The sequence below is a fragment of the Chenopodium quinoa genome, unplaced genomic scaffold, assembly GCF_001683475.1.
Source record: "Chenopodium quinoa cultivar QQ74 unplaced genomic scaffold, ASM168347v1, whole genome shotgun sequence".
Lineage (NCBI taxonomy): Eukaryota > Viridiplantae > Streptophyta > Magnoliopsida > Caryophyllales > Amaranthaceae > Chenopodium > Chenopodium quinoa.
The window spans coordinates 1,095,568-1,119,871 of record NW_018744092.1 but is presented as its reverse complement, the minus strand read 5'-3'; the positions used below and the strand labels follow the sequence as shown (position 1 = coordinate 1,119,871).

Here is a 24,304-nt window from a genome sequence, read left to right as displayed (position 1 = left end):
CCCGACCGGGCGCGCCTCATGGCGAGGGCTTGCCCGGTCGGGCGAGCTCTCGGGCAAGCTGGACCTCTTCACTTTAGGGCTATTTCTCTTGGCACAACTCCGGGTTTTCTACCTTGGGTCTTGAATACTTGGTCCATTGCCTCGGTCTCTTCTATGTCGAGCCCTTAATCACCGATTTGATGACTCCAATCGGTCTTGGGCTATGAAATACGGTCATAATTCTCCAATGCTCGTAGTGGCTTAACATAAGTCCGGGAAAATGCTCCAAATCTGCAATTTCCTATAAAACAGTTCCAAAACTACGAAAATACTAGAAAACGCATATTAGTAATAAAAGTGACTCCGAAGAGCCAATAATACTCCTAAATATGACCAAGGGACGGAGGTAAATCTCTATATAAAATGAACATATCAACGGTTCAGGCGAAGGGAGGGGGAGGAGACTAAGTAAAATTTGCTCTTCCAATTACTCCACTTTGACGGCTTGTCAAGCGTCATCATGTATTCCGGGTGCGTGGTCAATGTATACCACGCCCTCCAGCCGCCTGGGGCACGGCTAAGGTAATGCATATGTGCAAACGCCTCCCAGCTAGGCGTTACGCTCTGCATCTCGCAGGCGGCAATATACCCTAAAATGTTCACCCAAGAATTGGGTGTTAACTGCTAGACGCCCAAATCATAGCCTCTCAATATAGCTCTGATGGCATCGTGGAGAGGGAACCGGAGGCCGGCTTTAAACGCCGCCTCATAACAGCCGAAATAGTTGTCGTCGTGATCAATGTCGTCATCCCAGACGACGGTTGCCTCTGCAGGCGGTACTAATACATCCCACCTATCACCAACCGGGCACTTCTTAATAAAAGAGGGGAAGGTGGCATTTAGGGTAACTATGCCTATTGCGGACATGCTCATTTCAGTGGGATTATTGATGGCCCGGGCCATTTGTACGCCTCCTCCTCCCCCCGGAAGGCATCTGGTTCTAATGATGTTGATTCCCCTGAGTCCGACTAGTAGACGGTCTCATCACCGCCTAACTCCTCAGACTCCTCCAATATGTCATCACTTGGAGTGCTGGGAGCGCCCAGAGGTCGTTATACTCTATGTCAGCCGGCGCTTCAGTTGAGCCGTCTGATCTGTAGTCGAGGTCAACAGCCGTCCGCTTCGTCCGAGCCATCCTGTCCTGCACATGCACAGAGACGGTCGGATTCGTGGAAGAGAAAGGGTGGTCCAAACACCCCCAGACGGCATCCCCAGTCCTAGACTCAGCCGTATCAGGGGACCAGCTGACAACTGTCCTAGGCCATGGCGTGTGTGTGTTGGGTAAGTCTATTATTCTTTACAAAGCATACAACCGGAAAAGCTCAAAAGAGTTGCAAGGGGTAAAGACGGTACCTTGTAGAAGCTATAGAAGTGGAGAAGGTTGACTAGCTGAATCAGCAGCCGGAAATCCAATTGTTGCTTGCTAGGTACCCAGACGGTTGCCCGGATGTACCCCCTTTGAAAGCAATTAAAAATTGTTAATGAATCCCAGGCGTGTCTCTGCAATCTTGCTTGATGATCCCCCAGACGGTAGACCGGATGAGGGTGTATTGAAAGCAGAGGGAAACAATTAAAGTATGCTTAGACGGTGCTAATAAGTATTGAGTAATGGGTACCCAAGCGATAGCGGTTTGAGTGAAGAGGGGGCAGGCGGTTATGAAAGAAATGGCAGTCGGTCTCAGAGCTCTTTTTCCCCTTTCTCAGAAAATTTCTCAAAGTATAAAATGGGGAAAATGAGGGGGGTGGACTTCTACTTATAGAGGAAATCCCCCAGAAGGCGAATTGTCACTTCCCAAAAACAAAAAAAAAACAAAAAAAAAGAGAGAAAGAAAGAGAAAAGGAGGCGAATCGTCGCCTTCTCAGATTGTGATACCTGTCACATGTGCCACGTGGCAAGCCACGTCACACCTGTGAGGGGCAAATGTTTAGGGTAAAAATACCCAGTCCACGTGGACCAATCGCATGCTGACACGTGTCAGCCTCAGAGAGGTTCTGAAAGAATCAATCCTCTGATGACACATGGCAGTCCAAGCCATGAAAGGGGAGTTGATCCTCAAACCCATTTATTGCACATTCAGAAATATCCACACAAATTTGAGGAATATTAATTGCAGATACTCTCTTGGAATCCAAGAGAAAACTCTCTACATTTCGCACTTTAAACTCCGTTCGGATTCATACTGACTTGATCGTCGGAGGCGAAACTCCACCCCAACCAGAGCTTCCGTGATTTTGCATGTATAGACGGTCGACATCCATTCTCGGAATTGTAACTCTCCCGAGGGACTCCATAAACCCCGAAACAATCTACACATATTTTCGAAGCTTTATTAAATGTCATTACTCATTTTGAGAAAATACTAGTGTATCATCTTGATATGGCAATCTTGTATATAAACAATAAAAAATGTGCAGCATTTATTGTGGAACCGCTAATTGTATTAGCGATTCCATCATGAACAATGCACATTTTTTATAAAATAAACCCGTTAATGATGCTAGGATTGCTAGCGAATCTACCATAAATAGTGCAAATTTTTAGCATATTTTTACAAATCTGTCATTTAATAAACATGCCATGTTTATCAAAAAGATCAACTAGAACGCCTCATTTTTAATCCCATAAAAAATGAAAAAAATAGTTGTACTACAAGCGGGGTTACTGGAAAGGAAAAGATGGAAATGAGCCGAGACTATATCAATCGAAGCTAGACATGGTTTTACTAGAATTTGCCGTAATAGTAATACAGTCTGGTGACTAGGCTCACTGCCACTTACTACTTGACTAGTATAGCAGATAAAGATCTATCCAAAAAAAATCAAGTTCAACACAACTTAAGCAAACCACCCGATTCTCTTTACTCTGCCATTGATTATCAACTAACTACACTCTACATAGTTGCAGAATGGAGACTCTTTCCAGGAAGTTGCCCAGTTTTTTACGAACATCTTCTTTTTTGCCAGAAATTCAATTGCAAATTCAAATCAAAGTAGCAGTATATTGTTTCCCAAATCATCTTCACTCAGAAATCCCACTGTTTCTGTCCTTAAATCCCTTTCTCAAGGTTATTTCTATAAATTCCTACTTTTTATTTTCTTGCTACTTCCAACATTTTCATGAATCTGTGTTTTAGAATTATGGGTTTTTAAAATTATCTTTTTTTTTTTTTTTTGGGTTAAATTTATGAAATTTCATGGATGAGGTGATCTGGGTGTTACGAATTTGAGTGTAATTTCATCATTTTGAATTGGGGTTATGTATATGAGGCATTTATTTACTTATAATGGGCTGAAATTCATACTATTTGTTGCCTATCTTATTTCTTGCTCTGGAATGTTGTGTTTGGGTATTATCCTTAAGTTCAAATTAAATTTTTCTTAATCTTGAATTATGATTGTATTGGTTTCGTGTAACTAGATTTCCATAACTCGCCTTCTTGTGGCAGTTTGTTGTCGTCGTCCTTGTCGTCGAATTGTCATTGTCAGTGGTGTATGAATTCAGGTGAAAGGAATAGTACCTTGGTTTTTATAAAGAATTATCTAATGTCTTACCAAACTAGAACTTGTCCTTAGGTGGATCAAATTGGCAAAAGCAAAGATTTTGCATTGTGTACTTGTATGTTCTACCATGAATCCGAGCTTAATTTTTTGATGTGCTTGCTGTCATAAAGCCGGTTGAATTGGCAATTGCAAAGACTCAAATTTAATAGAATTGAACCTATTTTTCAAATTGCCTGACCTCAGGTTGATAGAACACTATTCTTTGGTATGCTTAAGTTGGTGATTGATGGTGGAAATCTCGCAGAGTGCTTTGATATTGTCCGGAATAAGCAGACCTCACCTTGTAAAAATTGACAATATTGACTATAATGTGCTCATGTGACCATGTCTGAAATTATAAGCTGAATAAGGCTGCTCTATTATGACATCATGCTTATATCTTTTCTGATCTTCTTCAGCAAGTAAACGTGCTGATGAAGATGTTTTGCGAGAATTTTTCAGGGAAAGACAGTTGAAGGGAGATATTATAACAAAATACTCTGATAGATTTTTTCAGAAAGAGGTAATGAGAGTCATTGATGATGAAACTGCTGATGTAGATTATAGCTCTCAACCAAATCCAGAGGTATCGCACTGTTTTTAGTTCTCCATTTGTTCCTTGTAGATAATGGTGTAGTTAAGTTCGCCTATAAATCTAGAAATTTATTCAAATATATCTGGAAATCTGGAATTGACCCGATGCATTTTTGGTTTTCTCTAGATAGCCCCAAATTTATTATTCTTTCTAGTATCTAGTATTTTAAGTGAATACCTTGTGTCTTTAATTTACCTGTTGGGTATGGCCCAAATTTTATAAGCCCATTATATTGATAGAGTATAATCTAGAAGCTTCCTGAAAAATCAAGAGAAGATTACACTTGATTTTTCTAGAGTTATCTACAACTTTAATATCTCCTAGAATATTCTAGAGAATATTAAAAGTAGAAGCCTCTAGATTAAGAGCCATAATTATGGAGAAATTCCCATAAGAATCTAGAAGCCTCCATCCTCACCTATAAATATGGGTCAAGGGCATAACAATAACAAGAACACAACACAAGAAGCCATACCAAATACAAGCCTTTCTACAAAATATTCTCCCTCGTAATATTCCACTACTATCATAATACTCCTTTGTGAGTTTCTTATAGTGAGAGTTCTCTTGTAATAATCACCCTCTCAAGGGTTCTTGTACTCTCATACTTTCAAATAGTGGAATAAAAGTGCTCGTTGTTACACAAAATCGTATGTTCATTTATATTAATTATCTTGCCAATTATCAATTTAGTTTATAATTCTCAATCAAACACATCTTCGCTTCTGCTGTGCACTCACCAACCCTAACATTACCATTTCGATATTCGCATGTTTCAATTTTCTTTGTTCTAGTATTGTCAGGCCTTGACGAGCCTGACACAGGGTTTCTGATGGGTGAAACTTCTGCACCAATCAATAGGAAGCCAACCAATAAGATCTGGTTTAACATCTGTCTCATGCTTGCTAATGCTTCCTTCTTTCCTCAACCTTTTGTATTTGTAGGCTGTTATACAATTTCACTTCTTGAGGACAAACAGACAACTTACTGATTCGGCATCTGATAATAGGAATTACAGGACAGTAGGGAAAGAAGAAGGAGGCTCAACTTTCTAAATTATGAAGCTGTAAGACCCTTGATTTTACATGCATGAAAATAGCTACTCATTGCCTATGTTTTTCTTACCTCAGCTTCAAGATTATATTGAAATTATGTTATATCTGATATCTTTTAGATGATGATGTCGTATTATATTTGCTTTTACATGAGAAACTGAGAAGTGATGATAATTAAATACTATCCAATTAAGATTTTCTCTTTGTTAAATTATGTCTGACCTTCATTGAGGACGACACTCCACACCAAAGATGGATCAATTATCTTTTTTTCTCAAATTTTTAGTTAAATTATAAATATGCTACTGGAAGCTATCTTTAATCAATGAATCAACTTAAACCTCTCTCCTCTCTTCTCCTCTTATCTGTTACTTATCAATGACATATTTGACAGACACTTCTCACAGCAGTTGATGTAAATGAATCTTTAATAAATACTAACTTACTATATTTTTTACTGTTTTAACTCAATTAGAATGTCAAACTCTGTAATCCAAAAAAAAAAATAAAAAAATGTCAAACTCTGTAAATTCTATCTGCATCCTTTGTTAAAATAAACTTTCTTTTATATAGGAATATGTCAAGCATTTTACTTTTTGCAGTAGAGGACTTTAAAAACATTCAATGTTGGCCAAAATGGTTAAACAAAGAATTCTTGGTGCATTCCAAACAAAACTCTAAATATCCAATGGAAGAATTGGTAATACTAGTGATTAACTGGAATAGGGTGCAAATTCATCATTAAGATTGATATGAGGTTGGAGCATCTGCTTATAAACTACTCCCTCCATCCCTAAAAGATTTATAAAGTAGTTTACAATCAATTTATGATCAGAGATTAAATATTACTCTTATGCTAGTTCCTTCAGGGAAAAATTATTATTTCTACAGTAGATTTAAGGTTTGTACAATTAATTAAGATGGCCTAAGAAATATTTCATATTCCTAACTGTAGTCAAACAGTACTGTACCTGACCTTTTTTCTTATGCTAATTATCATGATGGGAAATTCTTGTATATATAGCCACAGTAAAATAAATATAAAAATAAATAAATAAATAAATAAATAAACTATTTTTATTTCCTTATCTAAATTCTCTAATTTTTCCCATGGATCAATCTCCAAGTTTTTCTAGCTGATTGGTCATTAACGTTGCTGATGTTAGCATGATTACATTTCCAGCTTAAGAGGGAATTGCAGTTCATGACTCTGGGGATTGGAGCCGCCTGTACTGGGTATTGCTTATTCATATTCTCAATCCAGGTAAGATAAGTAAAAGGAAATTATGTACAGTCGGTATTCTCATTTATGCTGATAGCATATCTACAAAAAACTTGACTATAAAGCTATTACGTAACTGCATTCCTCTGGGTTTTTTTTCAAACTGTATGTCTTGCTTATCCAATAAGTTGTCATGAGTAGTGCAAGTGCAACTACAAAGAACCACCTACTATGTTCTGTGATGTGGTCAATTAATTCCTTCTAAAATTTCTTTAATATGCTCAAGATAATATGTACTTTAGGAGGTGAGTTTTAATCACAAGAAAAATTGTTACGGAGTATTTTCTTTAATATAAATATAATGAATCTTGAAACAATGAAAACCCTGAAGCTATACCTAATCTTCTGTTATAATATTATTTCCCCTTGATTATAGCAGGTGATAATATTCTTGAACCTGGTATAGTGGTATATGATTCTATTTTCTTACTTGTGCATTTCTTTTGTATGTTTCTTAGGCAGCAGTGAGTTATGCTTCAGGAGTTGGATTTAGGTTAGCTACCTTCTTTAATAGTTATATTCTAGGTGTTGGTGAACTTGAATATTGTGAAGGTTGATTAAATTGAAGCCAAGCCTTTGAGATTCTCTGTAACTGCTCAGCTAATATTTGTCATTAAACTCTTGCAGTTTCTTGTATCTGCAACTGTTGTACCAGCATGCGGACAACATATCACAGGATTCAGTTCCACAAATTTTCCGGCAAAAGAAAACAAAGAAGTACACCCTTAAATTTACCTGACCATCCTTATTTTTCACCTTTCTTACTATGCTAAACGTTAAAAAAATGTATAATAATAATTAATAAAAGATTACATCCTAATTATTCAGATGACTAATGTTGTGCTTCTCTGTCCCTTATTGTCTACTGTCATATTGATCAGAATTGGAATACGAAGTGAGGATCTGAAAGATTCACTAGAAAAATCAGTCAAGGGAAGTGGGATTGCTCTTTCGTCTCCGAGACTTGTAATTAGGGGTGTCCGTTCGGTTTTCGGTTTGGATTTAGTCCAAATCCGATCCAATCCGAAATATAATTCGGTTTTCAATTTTCCAATCCGATCCGATCCGAATTTCTCTCTTGATCCAATCCGATCCAATTTGAATTAAAATTCGGTTATTTGGATCCGATCCGAAAATCCAAATTATAATACATTATTTTTTTAGCGCCTAATACAATTATAAAAATAAAGCTTTACTATAAATAAAAGTCTTCAAAATCATGATTAAAATACATAGTTCAACGTCAAGTCATTAATTAATTAATACAAAGTCTCTCTAATTTATTTTATGTAGTATTAAGTATTTGAGCTAAACTTCAAAATATACAGAAATCCATATTTATACAAGCTTAATTTTACAATTCGGTTTTCGGTTTGGATTGGATCCAATTAGGGTCAATCCGATCCAATCCGAAAATCCGAATTTCCAAAAAATCTCAATCCGATCCGATCTGATTTAAAGTTCGGATCCGATCCGAATTGATAATTCGGTTTGGATTGGATTGGATTTCGGTTTTTATCCGAATTATGGACACCCCTACTTGTAATCCCTGCAGCAATATATGGAATATGGGTCCTGCTTCACCAGAACTTTGCTACAGATCTCTTTGATTTCCAGGTATTACACGAACTGTTTCATAATGTGGCTGGGAGTTTTGATGTCTACGTATTTGGTCTTAAGCTCTTAACTAACCTTCTGATTCACTGTTAGATTGTGCCTTATGTTGGGATTATTTGCTTACAAAGCTGCCGCGCTCGTTCAAGTTTATAGAGATAATGAAGACTTACAATTCATCTTTCCAGATACCGAGGAAAGCTCAGGTGTCTGAAAACTCATGTCTTGATTCAAACATAGAACAGTTTACCTTCCCCAGTTCAGAGAGCTATTGTTAATACTGAAACTGAAATTTTGGTGCTGGAGGCTGGAGCACACTTTTTCTTGGTAAAAAATTCTATATATGTATGAGTTGGTTTGATCTGTATATATTGTAGGATACTAGGAGGCATATGTAGTACAGAGATCCAACTTTCTGCCTTTGTAGGTACTATAGCAGGTAATAATATATTTGTTGTACCCTTTCCGTTCGAGCTATGCCATTAGTAAGCCATCCTCTCTACATTTTTTTTCCTTTGAATTTGGACCAGTGTCCGTCCTCCTAAACTTCTCTCTACTTTTTCACCTTTTTTTAATCTTCGTGAAGTTTCTCGATGTACAGATTAATCATGGAGTTACGAGAAATGTAAAAATGAAAGGATTGTTAGCAAAGGCGACTGTTGATCTAGATCAGGCTTCTTTTGAACCAGATTTGTTTATAAAACAAAAGATAAAAGTTGTGCTGTAAATTTTGTTAAACAATTTTAGTCTACTGTTTTTTATAACTAATTTCAGCATTATTTGTGTTCTTATTTTTGCACATCACACTAGTCCCTCTCATCATCTCTCCTCCACACATGAGATTCTAAAACAAATGCCCACCTACATGGCTACATTTAGCAATAATAAAAACTCCAGAATATGACGTCCATCACTCCAATACTCCATAGAATTATATTTCTCCATAGAATTATATCACGTCTATCAATGTAACGTTCCTCGTAAAAAGCTTAATCTCTTAACGTAGCCTTCCCAAATCCTAGTGAGGCAGTGACTTTGGCTTATCCCACCAGTAGTGGAAAGGAGAGTACCTTCCGATCATGAGGTTGGAGGTTCAATTCCCAATAGAGACACTCAATAGAGACACTGTGGAACAGAGGATTCCCTTACCATCCTCCCACTCTCCCAAATTGTCTAGCCACTAACCCAAGTCGGGTTGGCACGTGAGGGAATTTGGCTCGGTAGGCCTCTTAATCTTGCCTATCAAAAACAATATTAAAAAAGCCCACATAGTACTACTCTCATGTCTAAATGACAATAGGTCATCTGCAATGTGCATAAAAGTAGGGATGTCAATGGGGCGGGGCGGGGCGGATGTTGGCCTTCCCATCCCCATCCCCGCCCCGGCGGGTACAATTCCAAAACCATCCCCGCCCCAACCCCCACTTGGATATCCACCCCCACATAATCCCCACCTAAGACCCGCCTCATCCCCGCCTCCTAAATACGCAATCCTTCATAATTAATAAAGATTGCAAAAAGAAAAAAATTATTGTTAATATTACACATTTTTTTGTTTATAATATAACTGTGTTACAAAGTATTATATTTACTATTTTATTTTACATAATTTTTTTTATAAAATAGTATAAAAGTATAATTTTGTTCTTAAAAATATATGGATGTGGGGATGGGACGGGTACGAAGTGGGGCGAGGCGGGGATGGGGCGGGTACAACCTAAAATCCACCCCCGCCCCATCACCCATGGGGATATGATTTTTATTCCCATCACCCGCCAAACCAAGACCCATCCCCGCCTCGTTGAGGCGGGGATGGGGCGGATCTCCTATTTAACCCGCCCCACTGACATCCCTACATAAAAGGCCATACTCAGACAAGCTCCTCGATGCATAAGTTGTTTGAAAGTGAAGTATACAACATCAGCTGAATGGGGTTGGACTAACAAGAAATACATGCATCAGAACACAATAACACATTGAAACAGTAGCAAATATAAAATTATGACGAACACGAGCAAATCCACAGACTACATATGGAGAAAAGTTAGCATTTACTATCAGAAAGTAACCCTTAATTTAGGTTAGGTACAAAAAACTAATTTAATAATTATGTACAGAAGATATTCGCAACAGAATGTTGAAAGGAGGAAATAAAGGGGATGAAAGCCTACTGCTACAATTTTCTAGGCTTCATGTATTTTTCTAATTCATCCAACATATCATGTATTGTACTATTGTCTACAGATCAGACTCTCGCATGAGGTGATTTAGTGATGGTGTCTTGCAAATATCACAGCATCTTCATCTCTCTGCGACATGCAGCATGCTCTCATGGAGCTCAGTTTGGTTCTATGTTTTCCGCGTGCAGCAATGTCAATCAGCAAGTCATCAAAACCTTCGATATAACCAAAATTTCCAATCAACTATCGCTCAGAAGACGTTTAAACTTCAAACCGGTGGTTTGAGAGGAAGTAGGCCAAAGAGAAAGTTGGCCGACCGGATGGGGTATTCTCCTCATTCGTAACATAAACCTGATTATCATAATGTCATCCATACACATCATCAGGTCCAATTTGAATACAGAAGCATTAAAATTGCAAGAAATCATAATTTTCATTGATCTTCACACGTGTACTCCCTCCATCCCCAATATAATTACCTTTTCTCACAAAATGCTTGTCCCCAAATAAAGTTTCCATTTCATATATGAGTTGAGAATCACACAAAAAGCCAGACAAACAAACATTAAATTAACCAGCTAATTTTTTTTTATTTTTTTTCTATTATTTCACTTAAATTAAAAAACCACATTTTTTTTCTCACCACATAATAATAAACATTAAAATCTACCAACTTATATTATGCACCTTTAATCAGCAAAACCTACTCTACAATTTTTAACTCCTAGATACTTGAGCCTAAGAAGAAATGGGGCCTTTATTTGAGGACAGAGAGTATACAGTTTCATTGTATTGTAACTCAAGTAGCAGTGCTTCAATGTTTCAACCTCACTCAGTCAACTATTATAAGAAATCCCTGTCTTCCAGCATACAATATATTCTTCTACACTAAAAATATTGTAAAAATGTGTTTAGTTATACAAATACAATATAAACTGAGCTCATTACCTCGTAGAAAGGACTATCTCCAATCCTGCCCACTTCTGGATGCTGAGAAGGCCTCACAGAATCATTCGAATTCCTACTTTTAGATTCGTTATACTTCTCTCCCTTCTGTTCAGCAGCATCTTTTTGCTTACGCTGCATTTCCTCTGCATGCCTTTTCCAAAGTGCTTCTCTATCTTTTCTAGGCATTTTCGAATACCTAGGGTCTGATTTCAGAAATCTTTTAGCAGTAGACCAAGAGATAAGAACAGTTCTCCCGTCTTCTGTCTCTTTTGTTGCGGCTTCAGGAGTTATAACCTCCGCCAAAAGAGCTCTAAAGTCATGTGCGCACCTCTGGACATCGAAAGAGGCAACAAACTCCAAGTTAAACAAGCCTGGGTGGCTGGGGCAGGGGTGGGTACAGAAAATATGATCAAGCTGAAAGTTAAATCACAAAAACCTTGTGGAACTAAATCCGCTCCAAAGTAGATCGAAATTTTCACAAACTAATTGGTGCACAGTGTTTTAGGAGATAAGTTGTTCAATAACTTAGTGTCATTTCAATTGAAAAATATATGGTAGGAGTTTGTGGGGCATATTGTGTTGTTACTTCAATGAAAACATGTGTGAAGGGAGAGAGTGGGTCTAAAAGGAGAGGTATGAAATATTTAAAAAAAGGTGGTGCGTGGTACCTTTCCTACAAAAAGGAAGTGTTAAACTATTTTAGGATAGATGAAAAAGGAAACTAATCTAGGACACATGAAGTATTAAATAAGAACAATTCGCAGCAGAGGTTAACTCAGATCCTCCATCCAGATAAATTGCAGCATAAGATCAAGCACGAGCAAGGTTATGCACAATCATACAGAAAGCCAAACTCAAATTAGCACGTTTAGCACATGTAATAAATGCCTGTTTTAGGTAGGCAGTCACAGATCCTCAATCCAAAAAAATTGTCACCCTGCCCTAACCGTTATAATTAAGGAGCGGGTAATTTAATGGACAACTACGTAATTTTCACAATTCGCATGATACGCTTCACATCTAACTCTGTGCGTCATACTTATCCATACAAAGCTTTATAATAGGTGTGTCCAGGCCCTCTTTCCTCACTCATTCCAACCAAGGAGAAACTTGGGAAATCTTACCAATCTATTAATACACTTCGTATTAGAAATATGTTTGCTTCAAACTTCTCTTAGACATCCAAAATAGCACATGGAACTGTTAATTGTATGATATTACACTTCCACTTCCAGCCACCATCTCAACTATTCAGAACACTGAAGGAAAAGAAAGGGAGGAAGGAGAAGGGGAGGGGATGGAAGAATGATGAGTTTTCCTTCCAAATCTCTCCTTTGTTATCCAAATGAAAGATAGTCCATCCCTCCATTTCCCTTCCCTTCCCTCCATCTCCTTCAATCCAAACAAGGTGTTACAGTCACCATCCCAATTATTCAGAACACAATTCATATTTTGGAGTAACTGCTTTCACTCCCTTCCCAACCATGGACCTCCACCCCCCCCCCCCCCACCCATCACATAATCAAAGTCCCCCTATTACTTCTTTTTGCCTCATGTCTCTCAAATACAGCTTAGAGCTAACCAAACTACATGATTCTAACTACGAAACAGATGCAACTTCTTGGTATAAGTACTAGGGTCAGCATTTGTGTCATAAAATTCAGAAAGGCAGCAAATAAACTCAAACAGCACTATATGCATTGTAGCAAAAACTTATATCAAACATTATAATGAAGCATTATAGCATTTTTACAACTTACGTTATCATTTTTACAACCCCCACACCCCTCTCAAGGGCCCAACAAAAAAATTGCCGAAAGCTAATTGCTAAAAAATGTATAATGTACAATAAAAAAAATACACAATAATTAGCAAATTAGAAATACCAGAACAAATTCATGAACGAAATTTCAGCACTTTTGTCAGCTCAGAGGATTGGAACAGTAATGTATATCAACACATATTTATTATTGTAAGAAACCAAAAAGCGTAACAATAAGCGCAATGTCAAGCTTAGCTACAAGTTTAAGTAGGAGCAAATTTAATGGAACGGAGGGAGTAATAGCCTAATTACAAGTACTTACTTGTACTCTTACCTTTAACATAGGGTCATTACTACTCCCTCCGTTTCGTATTACTCGCAACAATAGGGTGTTCACAAAATTTAAGAAAATTTATAAGATGGGGCTCAAAAGAGGATTTTTTTTATAATATAAAACATTGTTAGTAGGAGAGGAAAATAATAAAAAAGTAGTGTAAGTGAGGTTGGTTAGAAAGAGAAATAATAATATATTTGTGAAAGTGGGGTTAGTGAAAGAGAGAAATTATAAAATAATGATGGGTCCTTTCCAAATATAAAAATGTTGCAATTAATATAAAACAGAGGGAGTATAATACTTCTACGTGGCAGGCTAAGAAGTGTCTATTCTTTGGGGGGAAATGGCAGCATTCCAAAATTTCCCAGAGTCGCTTTTAGCTGTAGATCACAGTGACAACAACTATTTATCGAGTGGAAAATGGAATCCTATTTTCAGGCACTACATCAAGCAAGTCGTCCATGTGGAGCAATCACAATAGGAGCCATCTAAATCCAACGGCCATGAGTAATTAGCACTATTAGCAAAAGATTGGAAAAATAATGATGCAATGTAAGTGGAATAAAATCACCACTTCATCAATCTCAGCTAATTACGGCATCAGGGGCTTTGGCTAGCAAACAGACTTGATATCTGAAAATTTTAACAGAACATGTTTGGATGGTTTTGCCATCATGCGTATTCTTAAATTATATAAACACGAAAAAGGTAATACTTAATCCTGGCTTCGGACTAAGAATAGAAACTTAGAAAGGCAATATTAGTACAGTACTCCGTAGTAATACGCAAGCCCAAATATTGCATAATATTGTGCGACACATGGTTAGTGTTTTATTGCCATAAATTTCCCCATTTCACACTGCAATTAGAAATACGAAGTATCGTAATGTAAATACATGGTCCTAAGGCTTGAAATATTGCTCCTTAGGTCTTGCTTGGATTGAGGGTAATATATTGAGGGGGTAATAAAAGTCAAATTTGAAAAAACATGAGTAATTAGAGGTCTTGTTGTAGGAGGCATGGTATTTACAAATGAAATAAAGTAATTGTGCCACAAGGAAAAGAGAGAGATGGAGGAATTATTATCCTCATAATGAGGATAAAGTAACCCACCCCCAGTGTAATTATAACCCCAAATGAGGGTATTAGTTCCTCTTTCTTCATCTCATACCACACCATCACTACATAATTTTTCTTACAATCACACCAATACCCCCCCCCCTCCTTTTTCCTAATCCTAGATAGTGACCGAGAGGGTAGGCAATATTACACAAGACTATTGGTCTTTGGTCCCCTTCAAAGAAAGAACTTAATGTAGGTGCTCTTAAATGGGACATATTACTTATTGCATTGGCAGTGAAGTATCCTAGGAAAACTGCAGTAGATCAAGATAAGAAAGAGTTCTTGGTCCATGCAACTACGCAACATAAAGATTTGATTAGACCATCAAAATCAACCCAAAGAGGTAAAGATGAGTACGCTTACTGAGCATAACAACAACAGCTCATAGGTCTGTTTCTCAACTAAATTCGTGTGTGGACTGCAATTCTATCATCCGGGACTAATAGGGTCATTAAGTAAATATGTGGTGTAAACTTAAGTATTAAGGTCGGGAGTCTCGGGACAATGAGATTGTTATTTGGAGGTGGAGGAAGTAATAATTAAGGCCTGCCTCTAAGGCACACACCGCGTAAGGTAATAAACTAATAATGAAATGTAGATTTAGAGAGAGCAAGGAGGAACCTTTCGGTGGAGATAAGGGAAGACATCCTTCCCCGCACTCTTCATCCTTAAGCTAATGCCAGCCTATAAAATTCACTTCAAATGTTTATAACCTTACCTTGAATGGCTTTTTGAGGACATTGAGCATGTCCTCTACTTACGTACTATACCACTAAGCTTCGTATCTCACATCATGGAGGTAAACATATAATATTGCAATCTTATAGTCAACACTTCATATTAAAGATGATTATAGTATTCATAAGAAAACAATAACATACTAAGTATTTCATAGCTTGTACATTATTTTAGAAAATCACAAAATACCCACAGCCTTTCCAAAAGTAAGACAGGATTTTTTTTTTTATTTAAATTTCTCAAAATGCCCTATAATTGCAAAGTATAGCATGCACATGGCATCCCAATGATGTAACGACTAAAGGTACATAGATCCGATATGTGTGCTACACCTAAGAATACACACGGTTCTGTGCACACATATTGTGCACCGGCAGGCATAAACTACCATTGTGCAATGGTAGAATCCTTGTACTAAAGCGGAGTGATACGGAAAGAGTTGAATGATCCAGCCATTGTGAGGGTCTATCTTCAATTACGAATGGTGAAAACAATGTGATAATTTATTTCTGAATGTAAGGGACTATCCAAGGCTGGAAGTGGGCCTATATATGAGTACTTGAGTGATAAAAACATCATGCTTAAGGACCAGACCTCATCATCATACTTTGTATTATATTAATTATTAAGTACATCTTTCTTTGTCAAATCAATAATGCATCCATTAGGCCACAGCTGCCTCAGAAAGTCCTACATGTAAGAGCAAATCTAGATTAAAAAAAAAAAAAAAATGGAGAGCCTCCAAGGTGCTCCAAGCCAAAGTGAGAAATCACCACCATTGACAATCCTTTGCACCTTAGTTGTCACTGACACCAATCATAGTTTACATTGGACCAAAAACTGCTCCGATAAAAATCATTTTTGAAAACTTTAATGAAACTGAAAGGTAGTGATAAACTGTGACAGATATGAAACCTCTATTCCTCATCCCTACCCTCCCTAGTGTGTCAGTGAGATATATTCCCCAATTCCTCAAATTCCAATTATCCTTTAGGAAACCCTACTCTTTCACGCATACTCCTAAATGCTTCGTGTTTGAACCTATATAGAGTAAGGCTTCTATGTCTGTGTCGTATATAAACAATCCTGTATGAAACTAGTAGTTTTTACCACAGCCATCAAGTGCATACATGCATTCAAGATCTCCATCAAATGTATGAAAAGAGGGATGACATTAAAATGCATTAATGGCTAAATTTTTTTTATAAAAAATGGACAGACAAGTTGAAATGTGCAACTGGGAACAGAGATAACATTCAGCAACCATATCTTCTACTTATGTTCAGTATTATCAGCATGGAAATTTTGCTTGCAGGTTGCAGCAATATAAGCACTAAAGCAATGTCCAGTTAGTATAACTCACTTAGCTGTTGAACAGCATTACTCCTCCCTGGACCAATCCCCACTCTTCCCTCCAGTTTTAAGCTCAAGCCTCACATTTGATATTTCAATATTTTTTGAGGCAGCCTTGCACATATCATAAATGGTTAGCCCGGCAATGCTGACAGCAGTCAGAGCTTCCATCTCGACCCCAGTCTTTCCCATTGTTGAGGCTTGTCCGTGGATATCGACACTGTAATCCTGGTGATTTAAAGCCAAATCAACATCCACATGTCACAGGCTAATATTATGGCAAAGTGGGATAAGGTTGCTAGTTTGCTTTGCTCCTGTAATTCCTGCAATTTTGGCCACACTAAGCACATCTCCCTTGGCTAATTGGTTTGCTGACACCAAATCAAACACCTCCTTTCCCAATACAACTTTGCCACTGGCAACTGCCGTTCTTTTGGTGTTTTGTTTGGGAGAGACATCCACCATTTGTGCCTCCCCTTGCTTTCCAATATGGGTTAATCCACATACTTTTTCAGATACTTCAGAAGTTGAAAACCGAGTATCTTGAGTTACATCTCCAGAACCACTTGAACCTAAAGGGCCTGCTGATGAAGGAGGTTCACCAAATATGTCTTCCAGTTCCTAAACTCATAATTTCGGATAAACATCACTTAGTACACTACATGAGAAAGCATCCTAAGTAAAGTACCAAAAAGGAAAATAGTATTGCTATACAAAGAAGAAAGCATATTGATGTACAAATTTATTAAACACAAGTCTATCATATCAAACTACAATACATATCAATTAATCGTCCATTGTGTCAATTAACAAACCACAAAAATCCAATAATCTAGACATGGGAAATTGACAGCTCAATAGGGTTTGATTATGTTATTTATGAAAACAAAACATCCAAAATGTAATCTAATCTAATCAAATCAAACACTTTCATATAAAATTTAACAAAAACTCTTAACTTTCAATACATCATTCAGCAAGAATTTCTTCAAAACTATTGCACTTAATTACAAGTTAAGCATATAAAGTGCAAATTTTATATAGGATCCAATATATATTTGTTTAATATGTACTGTAGTAAGCAATCATATAGGGCATTGGCATACCTTATTGAACTCCACAATGGAGGAAGCAAGGTCATGAGTGTTCTTAGTTGATAAGAATCTTTTAGAAAGAGAAAATGTTGTAGGAAATTTTCGCAGAAGCATCACCAACTCCAATTTTAGAGAAGTACAACCTTTACATGTCAAATCCAAACAAAACATTACAAATAAATATAGACTATGGTACGAAGTATAAAATTCAGGCATTCTATAAACTAGTGGTGGGTGGTTGTTTAGTAAGCAAATACTCGATATGCGCGTTTATAACAATGCACAAGGGAAGTTCATAAGTTAATCCAATACTTCCTCCGTCTTTTATTTATCGCATCATATGGTAAAGTTGGGAAATTTTTGGTAGTATGAAAGAGAGTGGTGCATTGACAATATTGTCTTATATTGAGAAAAATATTGAAGACCCACCAAAATTTTATTTAAGCTGTGTCGGCAACATAAAATAAATACCTAGTACTTCATGAAAGTGTAAAGTATAAAAGGGTTGTCAGCAACCAAATTTCCCACGTGACCTCTCAATTTGGTTTGGCTCCAAAATTCCCACAAAAATTTTCAATGAAAGTGTTGTAAATTTTTAGAAGGCCACCAAAAGTCAACATATTTAAAACTTTCAAATTCTATTCTCAAAGTATAAAAGGAGCAAATATTCAGATTTAGAAACATTCTCTGAATCAGAAAACAAACTTCTAAATTTTTTTTTTTTATGAGTTAGACTTTCTGGATTTTACTTCACAGCACACACATCACTTTTCCCCCATAATTTCTTTGTCTTCACAGCACACACAGCACTTTTCTACCGATATTTTTTTGTCTTCACTGATATTGAGAGGTTTGAGGACCTCGAAGAACTGTATAATTTGGAGCAATCTCAAGAGTGTAGTGAAGATTACGAGGTATTGTTTTCTTCTGAATCTTATAATGATAGTGATATAGAAGTAGATAATTATGCAAATCCAGCAATTGTAGTAATGGATTTACAAAATGTTCATGTCATAGAACAGAAAAATGGAAAGAAAGCCTTTGAATTAACTAACAAACAAAGACAACATATTGTGCAAGAGCTTATTCTAGCACAAGAAGGTAAAAGGTTTCGCGGGGGGGGGGGGGGGGGGGGGGGGAATCTATCCCAAAAGGTTCAATTAAAAAGTTAGCACATAAATACAATGTACATAGGACAACTATTGGTAGAATTTGGTCTAAAGCAAAGGTCCAATTTGGGAGAAATAGAGTGATTGATGTGTGTAGCAGAAAAAGAGAGGGGAAGGAAGAAATTAGAGTTTGACCCTGTGGCAGCAGTACCAGTTTGATAAAAGGACCACAATTAGAGCTTTATCAGAGGCACTGCATTTAAGCAATACAACTGTGTATAGGTTGCTAAGGACTGGCATTCTAAGGGCACATACAAACACCATAAAACCATCACTTAAGCATCACCATAAAGTTAAAAAAGTGCAATTTATCGTTAACAGTATCATTCCAGGAATTGTTAATGAACTTCCTAAGTTCAGTGCAATGTATAACATGGTGCATATTAATGAAAAATGGTTTTTATGAGTGATAAGACTCAAAGATATACAGAGCAACGCAAAGCAAAACATTCATGGAAAAGGTACTGGTTATGGCTAGGACAGCTAGGCCACATATTTGTAGTGCTGGAGAAATATTTTGGGATGGCAAAATTGGTATATTTCCTTTCATAGAACAAGTAGTAGCAAAGAAAAATTCAAAGAACAGACATGCAGGCACTGTTGAGACAAAGGCTTTACAATCGATAACTAAATCTATTATCAGATCCGTGTTAATGAAAAAATGCTTCTCAAAGTGGCCGTTAGGAGCTTGCAAGGAAATATGGATACAGCAAGATTATGCTAGACCCCACATTAGTCCAAATGATACAGAATTTGTAGAAGTTGCAACAAAGGATGGTTTCAACAACAAGCTCATAAACCAGCCAGCTCAAAGCCAAGACCTAAGCATTCTTGATTTGGGTTTTTTTAGAGCAATTCAATCAATACAATACAATACATGGAATTTGCAAGAACTTTTGAAGAATTACTACAGGCAATTGAAAATGCATACAATGCATATGATCCGAAGTCTTTGAATTACACTTGGTTGCACATGCAATACTGTATGCTTGAAATACTTCAAGTCAATGGCGGAAATGATTACAAAAACCCTCACAAGGGAAAGAGAAGGTTAGAAAGAATGGGACAATTGCCCGTTCAAATTGAAGTACCATCGGATATGATGCTTCAAGGTCAAAGTTTCATTGATGAGGGACATACTGATGTCAATAATACCCAAGAAGATAGTAATGAACACAATATGTCTCAAAGGATTTAAGATTAACATTGAAGACAACTACATTTTGAGAGCTTTAAAAGTGGAAGAATGTTTAGAATTGAAAACAGTTGCATTTTTTTGGGAGGTTGTAAATTAAAATCAGGTTATTTTTTTGGAAACATTAATAGTTAGGGGGCTGTAAATTTTTTATACATGCATGACAGTAATGTTTAGAACATATGCATGTGAATTGGTAGATACTAATGTAAGTGGTATAAGTATGAATACTGTAATCATGGTACCTTGTTTTGGTATGAATATTGTAATCATGGTACATTGTTTTGATGGGTACCTTTTAATTTCTGTTGTTTCACACTATTTTTTGAGTTTTGAGCCTAATTCAGAGTATTTCTAGTCATTTTTTATTCTTCAAATTTTTTGAAAGTCAAAATTCTAGAATTTAACTACTGGTTGTTTAATTATGTAATTCAATGTAATTAAGAATAGAAATCTACCTCGTGTTACACACACTCTTTCTACTTATACCAAATATCAGAAAACCGGACAATGGCATGATGCTTAACCACCGCATTCAACAACAAAACATGCAAAAATGTAAAATCTCAGTCAAACAACTATTGAGAACCTAGATGTCCATATAAAGTTGCATACTTGTATATCCCCAAGGCCCCAATAAGACTTGGCACAAACTTATGAAACATGATATACAAAATATCCATATCATGTTGAAGACTGAATACCCCGAACGGCCACAAGGCCCCAATAAGCCTTGATAACATGACATACAAATGCAGAAAATAAAAATTATAGTAGAATGCTAAAACCAGGTTGAAAATAATCATTAAATTTGCAACAAATACTCAACTTAAGCTGAAAATTTCTTGTTTTTCTTCGAAATCATCTTATAGTTGATCATGAGAACTCAAGAGTAACCCAAATTAAGGGAAACCCATTTACAATTTACCAATTAACAACTAAAAAAGTCAGCAAAATTTGCAAGTTGACATCACCATTCACCACTACTTTTCTCCACATATATAAGAACCAATGCATTGTACTCATAATTACTACACCTATATACCCAAAATTCAGTGACTTGCATGAAACAAAACTAGTACCATTTCGCGGATTTACAACAAAACCACAAAATACATCGTTTATATGCTTTAATGGAAGAAGATAACAGTCGGAAAATTACCTTTATGGTGCTATTTCTGGGTGAATAGTATTTTTTCGGTCTTTAAACCCTAGATCTGGTTCTTCAACCACAATTCAGTACATCCATGGAGTAAATCAAATTAACGGGGGACGATTTAGGGGAGTGTTATTAATTTTTTCGGTCTTCAAACTCAAGATCTGATTCTTCAACCAAAAAACTTCAATGGCTAAATTTGAAGAACCGGGAAGAGAGAGAGGAGAGGGGTGCTGCAGGAAGAGAGAGAGAGAGGGGTGTGGCTGAAATATTATGGTTTGCAAAAACTAGATCTGCTTCTTCAACCATAAAGCTTCAATGGTGATTCTATTTATCAATGGGGTTTTTGTTTTTCAGGTTTCAAAACAAAAAAAAAAAAAAAAAAAAAAAAAAAACAGTGATGAATACGAAGAATATGATTTGGGATTTTGTTTTTCATTTCATAAATGTTATTTTGATGATATAAAGTAGTAATTAATTGATGCTGATTGATTTTAGTTATGTTTTTATTATTTTGAAAAATTTTAGTTATGATTTTGAATAAGGGTAAATTAGTAATTGTATAAGGTAAAAGTTGCCAAAAAAGGAAATGATGCAATAAATATGAAATATCCCAAAATGGCAAGTGATGCGATAAATAAAAGATGGAGGAAGTATAATTTTATCATTTTGATCATATTATTCTCTAGACCTAATCAAACGTCAGGCCAGGTTCGGGCCGGGCTGCTGACTTTTTCCTGCCTAAATGTCGGACCGGGCCAGAATATTGCTGCCCAAACTTGTCCCAGTCAGGCCTACCGGGCCATTTCGGGCCTAGTTGTCTAAAGTCATCCTTTTTAATTATTTTTTGTAATTTAAAGTTTATTAGTGCATAAAATTACAAATTTTACTTTTTTAGCTAAACTAGTACAAATAAATAATAAAAATTTTGAATATGGAAGTACAACAAAGCCTACAAATATTAAAAAAAAATTCAATCCAAGTTCCAACAAAGTTTAAGTTTACAAACCAATGTCCAAAAGACCAAAACACACAATATTGAGGATTATACTAGAGCTAAATTATAAAACTAATCAACTTCAATATCATCATCATCAATTGCACGTTTTTTACTTGTTGTGGACTTTACCATGTTTTAAACTTCAATCTGTATCACACACTGACACACAAAAAAAAAAAAAAAAAAAAAAAAAAAAAAAAAAAAAACAGAATGATTTCATTTTAATCATTTAAATCTGATTTTATAACATACTAATTACTCGAAAATTATACAATAGATACAATCAAGAATGACAAAACATATTACCAAAATGGCAAAATGAAATAACAGTAAAGAGAAAATTTAACAAAATTAAATTCCAAATTCTGAAATTATGATAAATTATAAAAAATTTGCACTAACATTCGAAATTTAACAAATTATGAAATTAACATCAAGGTCATCAAGACATCAACTTAAAGATTACGAATTTAGCAATTTACGATATTCTGAAAATCTGAAATTAAAGTATTAAACATTTAAACGAACACTAGAATATGAAATGGATATTCGATGTTCATAAAAACAAAAAAAAAACAAAAAAGAGTAAAGACATCTTACCTCAGAACTCAGAAGCCGCTTAAATGGAGGAGAGAGAACTCAGAAGTCAGAAGGCGATTCAATGGAGAACTCAGAGTAGGCTTCAATGGAGGAGAAAGAGGCGCTTCAATGGAGAACTCAGAGTAGGCTTCATTGCTTAATGGAGGAGAGAGAGGCGCTTAATGGAGAATTCAGAATAGGCTTCAATGGAGGAGAGAGAGGCGCTTCAATGGAGGAGAGAGAAGGAGAGTTGAAGAGGCAAGAGGGAGTGAGTGAGTGAAATCAGTGAATGACGGCTCTTAGACTTAGAGTTAGGGTTTATTACTTTATTTTCCTTTTTCTATTTTAAAGATATTTTTTGTGCACTTAATTATTAATCGGAGTCACAGAAACAGAATGCCAGAAGCTCAGACTGTACATTCATATTTTTTTTTTTCAGGCCGGGCCGGGACAGACCTGCTGCCCAAACCCGCCCAAAAATTTTTTGGGCCCATTTTCCCTTGCCCAAACCCGCATTTCGGGCTCATAAAAGCTGTCCAAACCTGGGCCGGGCCGCCGGGCCACACTTGATCAGATCTTTTATTCTCATATAGAGAAGATACCAGTAGAATGTGCAAATTTTAAATGGGACCTACCTTTAGCCTTTGCAAATTATTTCTCTTAAAGTACATACTTGCACACCAAAACATCATCACTTGCAAATTGCAATGCAAAAAGTACTCTCTAAATTCTAAATGTATATGTTTTCACAAGTACAGTATACTATTTTGCATCAAATTAATAAATATACTTCTCATATGATGAGTAAATTCAATGGCGGATCCAAAAAATTTGAAATGGGGATTCGAATATAAGATCAAATCGACCAATTACAGAAAATCAAAGTTCAGTACCATAGTTAAATTTACTATTTGAATTACAACCTACAAATTCATTTTCCACATTCTAACATTTCGCAACTCAGCATATTTTTTTAATAACTACCATATATACAATCTATGCTTTACCTATTGATTAAAATTTATAATCATTTGCAAAGTAATAATCATATTTGTAATGTACAGGGTAGTTAGCAAGTAAAACAAACCCAAAAATCATAATTGTGTCACAAAACAATACTCCCCTTAATAAACACCAAGAATCATTAGATTGTATTAAAGCAAAATTAGAGAATAAGATATCAAATCCAAACTATAAAGTATTCTAACCTTTTCCGTGAATATAAATCACAACAATTTAGCCAGTAGAAAAATCGAAAATGACGGCAGCAGTGTGGTCAGAGCGGAGCAGGGGTTACCGGCGGCTACGAGAGAGGATGAAAAGTTGAGGGGAAAATGTGCACAAAGAGTAGAAAATTGAACAATCGGGAAACTCGCATTATAAGATTGACATTTATGCATAAATTTCTATATCATTTTATTATTTCATTTTTATTATTTAAAAAAATAAAAAAAATATTATATTGTTAAAGGAGATATATTTACAGATTTATGTCAGAGATCAACTTGGATTTTTCCCAAAATTTTAGATGTAACTCAAATTTATTTTT

At 36.1% G+C, this 24,304-nt stretch overlaps 2 protein-coding genes, 1 long non-coding RNA gene and 1 pseudogene across 3 annotated transcripts; 3 read left to right on the top strand and 1 right to left on the bottom strand.

Annotated features, from left to right (window-relative positions):
* Window positions 1-342: 342 nt before the first annotated feature.
* Window positions 343-7,570, top strand: LOC110691765 (the record flags this gene model as incomplete). The annotated part of the gene is made up of 7 exons (XM_021868709.1): window positions 343-3,104; window positions 3,999-4,165; window positions 5,184-5,240; window positions 6,413-6,493; window positions 6,970-7,004; window positions 7,139-7,228; window positions 7,393-7,570. Coding segments are annotated over exons 2-7 (501 nt in total), but the record flags the coding sequence as incomplete, so codon positions are not given.
* A 156-nt stretch (window positions 7,571-7,726) lies between these two features.
* On the top strand, window positions 7,727-8,602 carry LOC110691766. Its single transcript, XR_002505342.1, has 2 exons — window positions 7,727-8,128; window positions 8,222-8,602. It is a non-coding gene; the product is annotated as an uncharacterized LOC110691766 (long non-coding RNA).
* A 1,497-nt stretch (window positions 8,603-10,099) lies between these two features.
* Window positions 10,100-23,371, bottom strand: LOC110691764 (annotated as a pseudogene).
* On the top strand, window positions 19,278-20,023 carry LOC110691692. Its single transcript, XM_021868630.1, has 2 exons — window positions 19,278-19,602; window positions 19,728-20,023. Exons 1-2 carry the CDS (start codon window positions 19,278-19,280, stop codon window positions 20,021-20,023), a joined length of 621 nt encoding a protein of 206 aa, XP_021724322.1.
* Window positions 23,372-24,304: the final 933 nt, after the last annotated feature.

Excerpts from the sequence above, each read along its gene's own strand:
- LOC110691692 (XM_021868630.1), top strand. The coding sequence starts at position 19,278 with ATGGAAAAGGTACTGGTTATGGCTAGGACAGCTAGGCCACATATTTGT. Across the intron at positions 19,603-19,727 it reads AGAAGTTGCAACAAAGGATG|AATTACTACAGGCAATTGAA; the intron begins GTTTCAACAACA and ends GAACTTTTGAAG.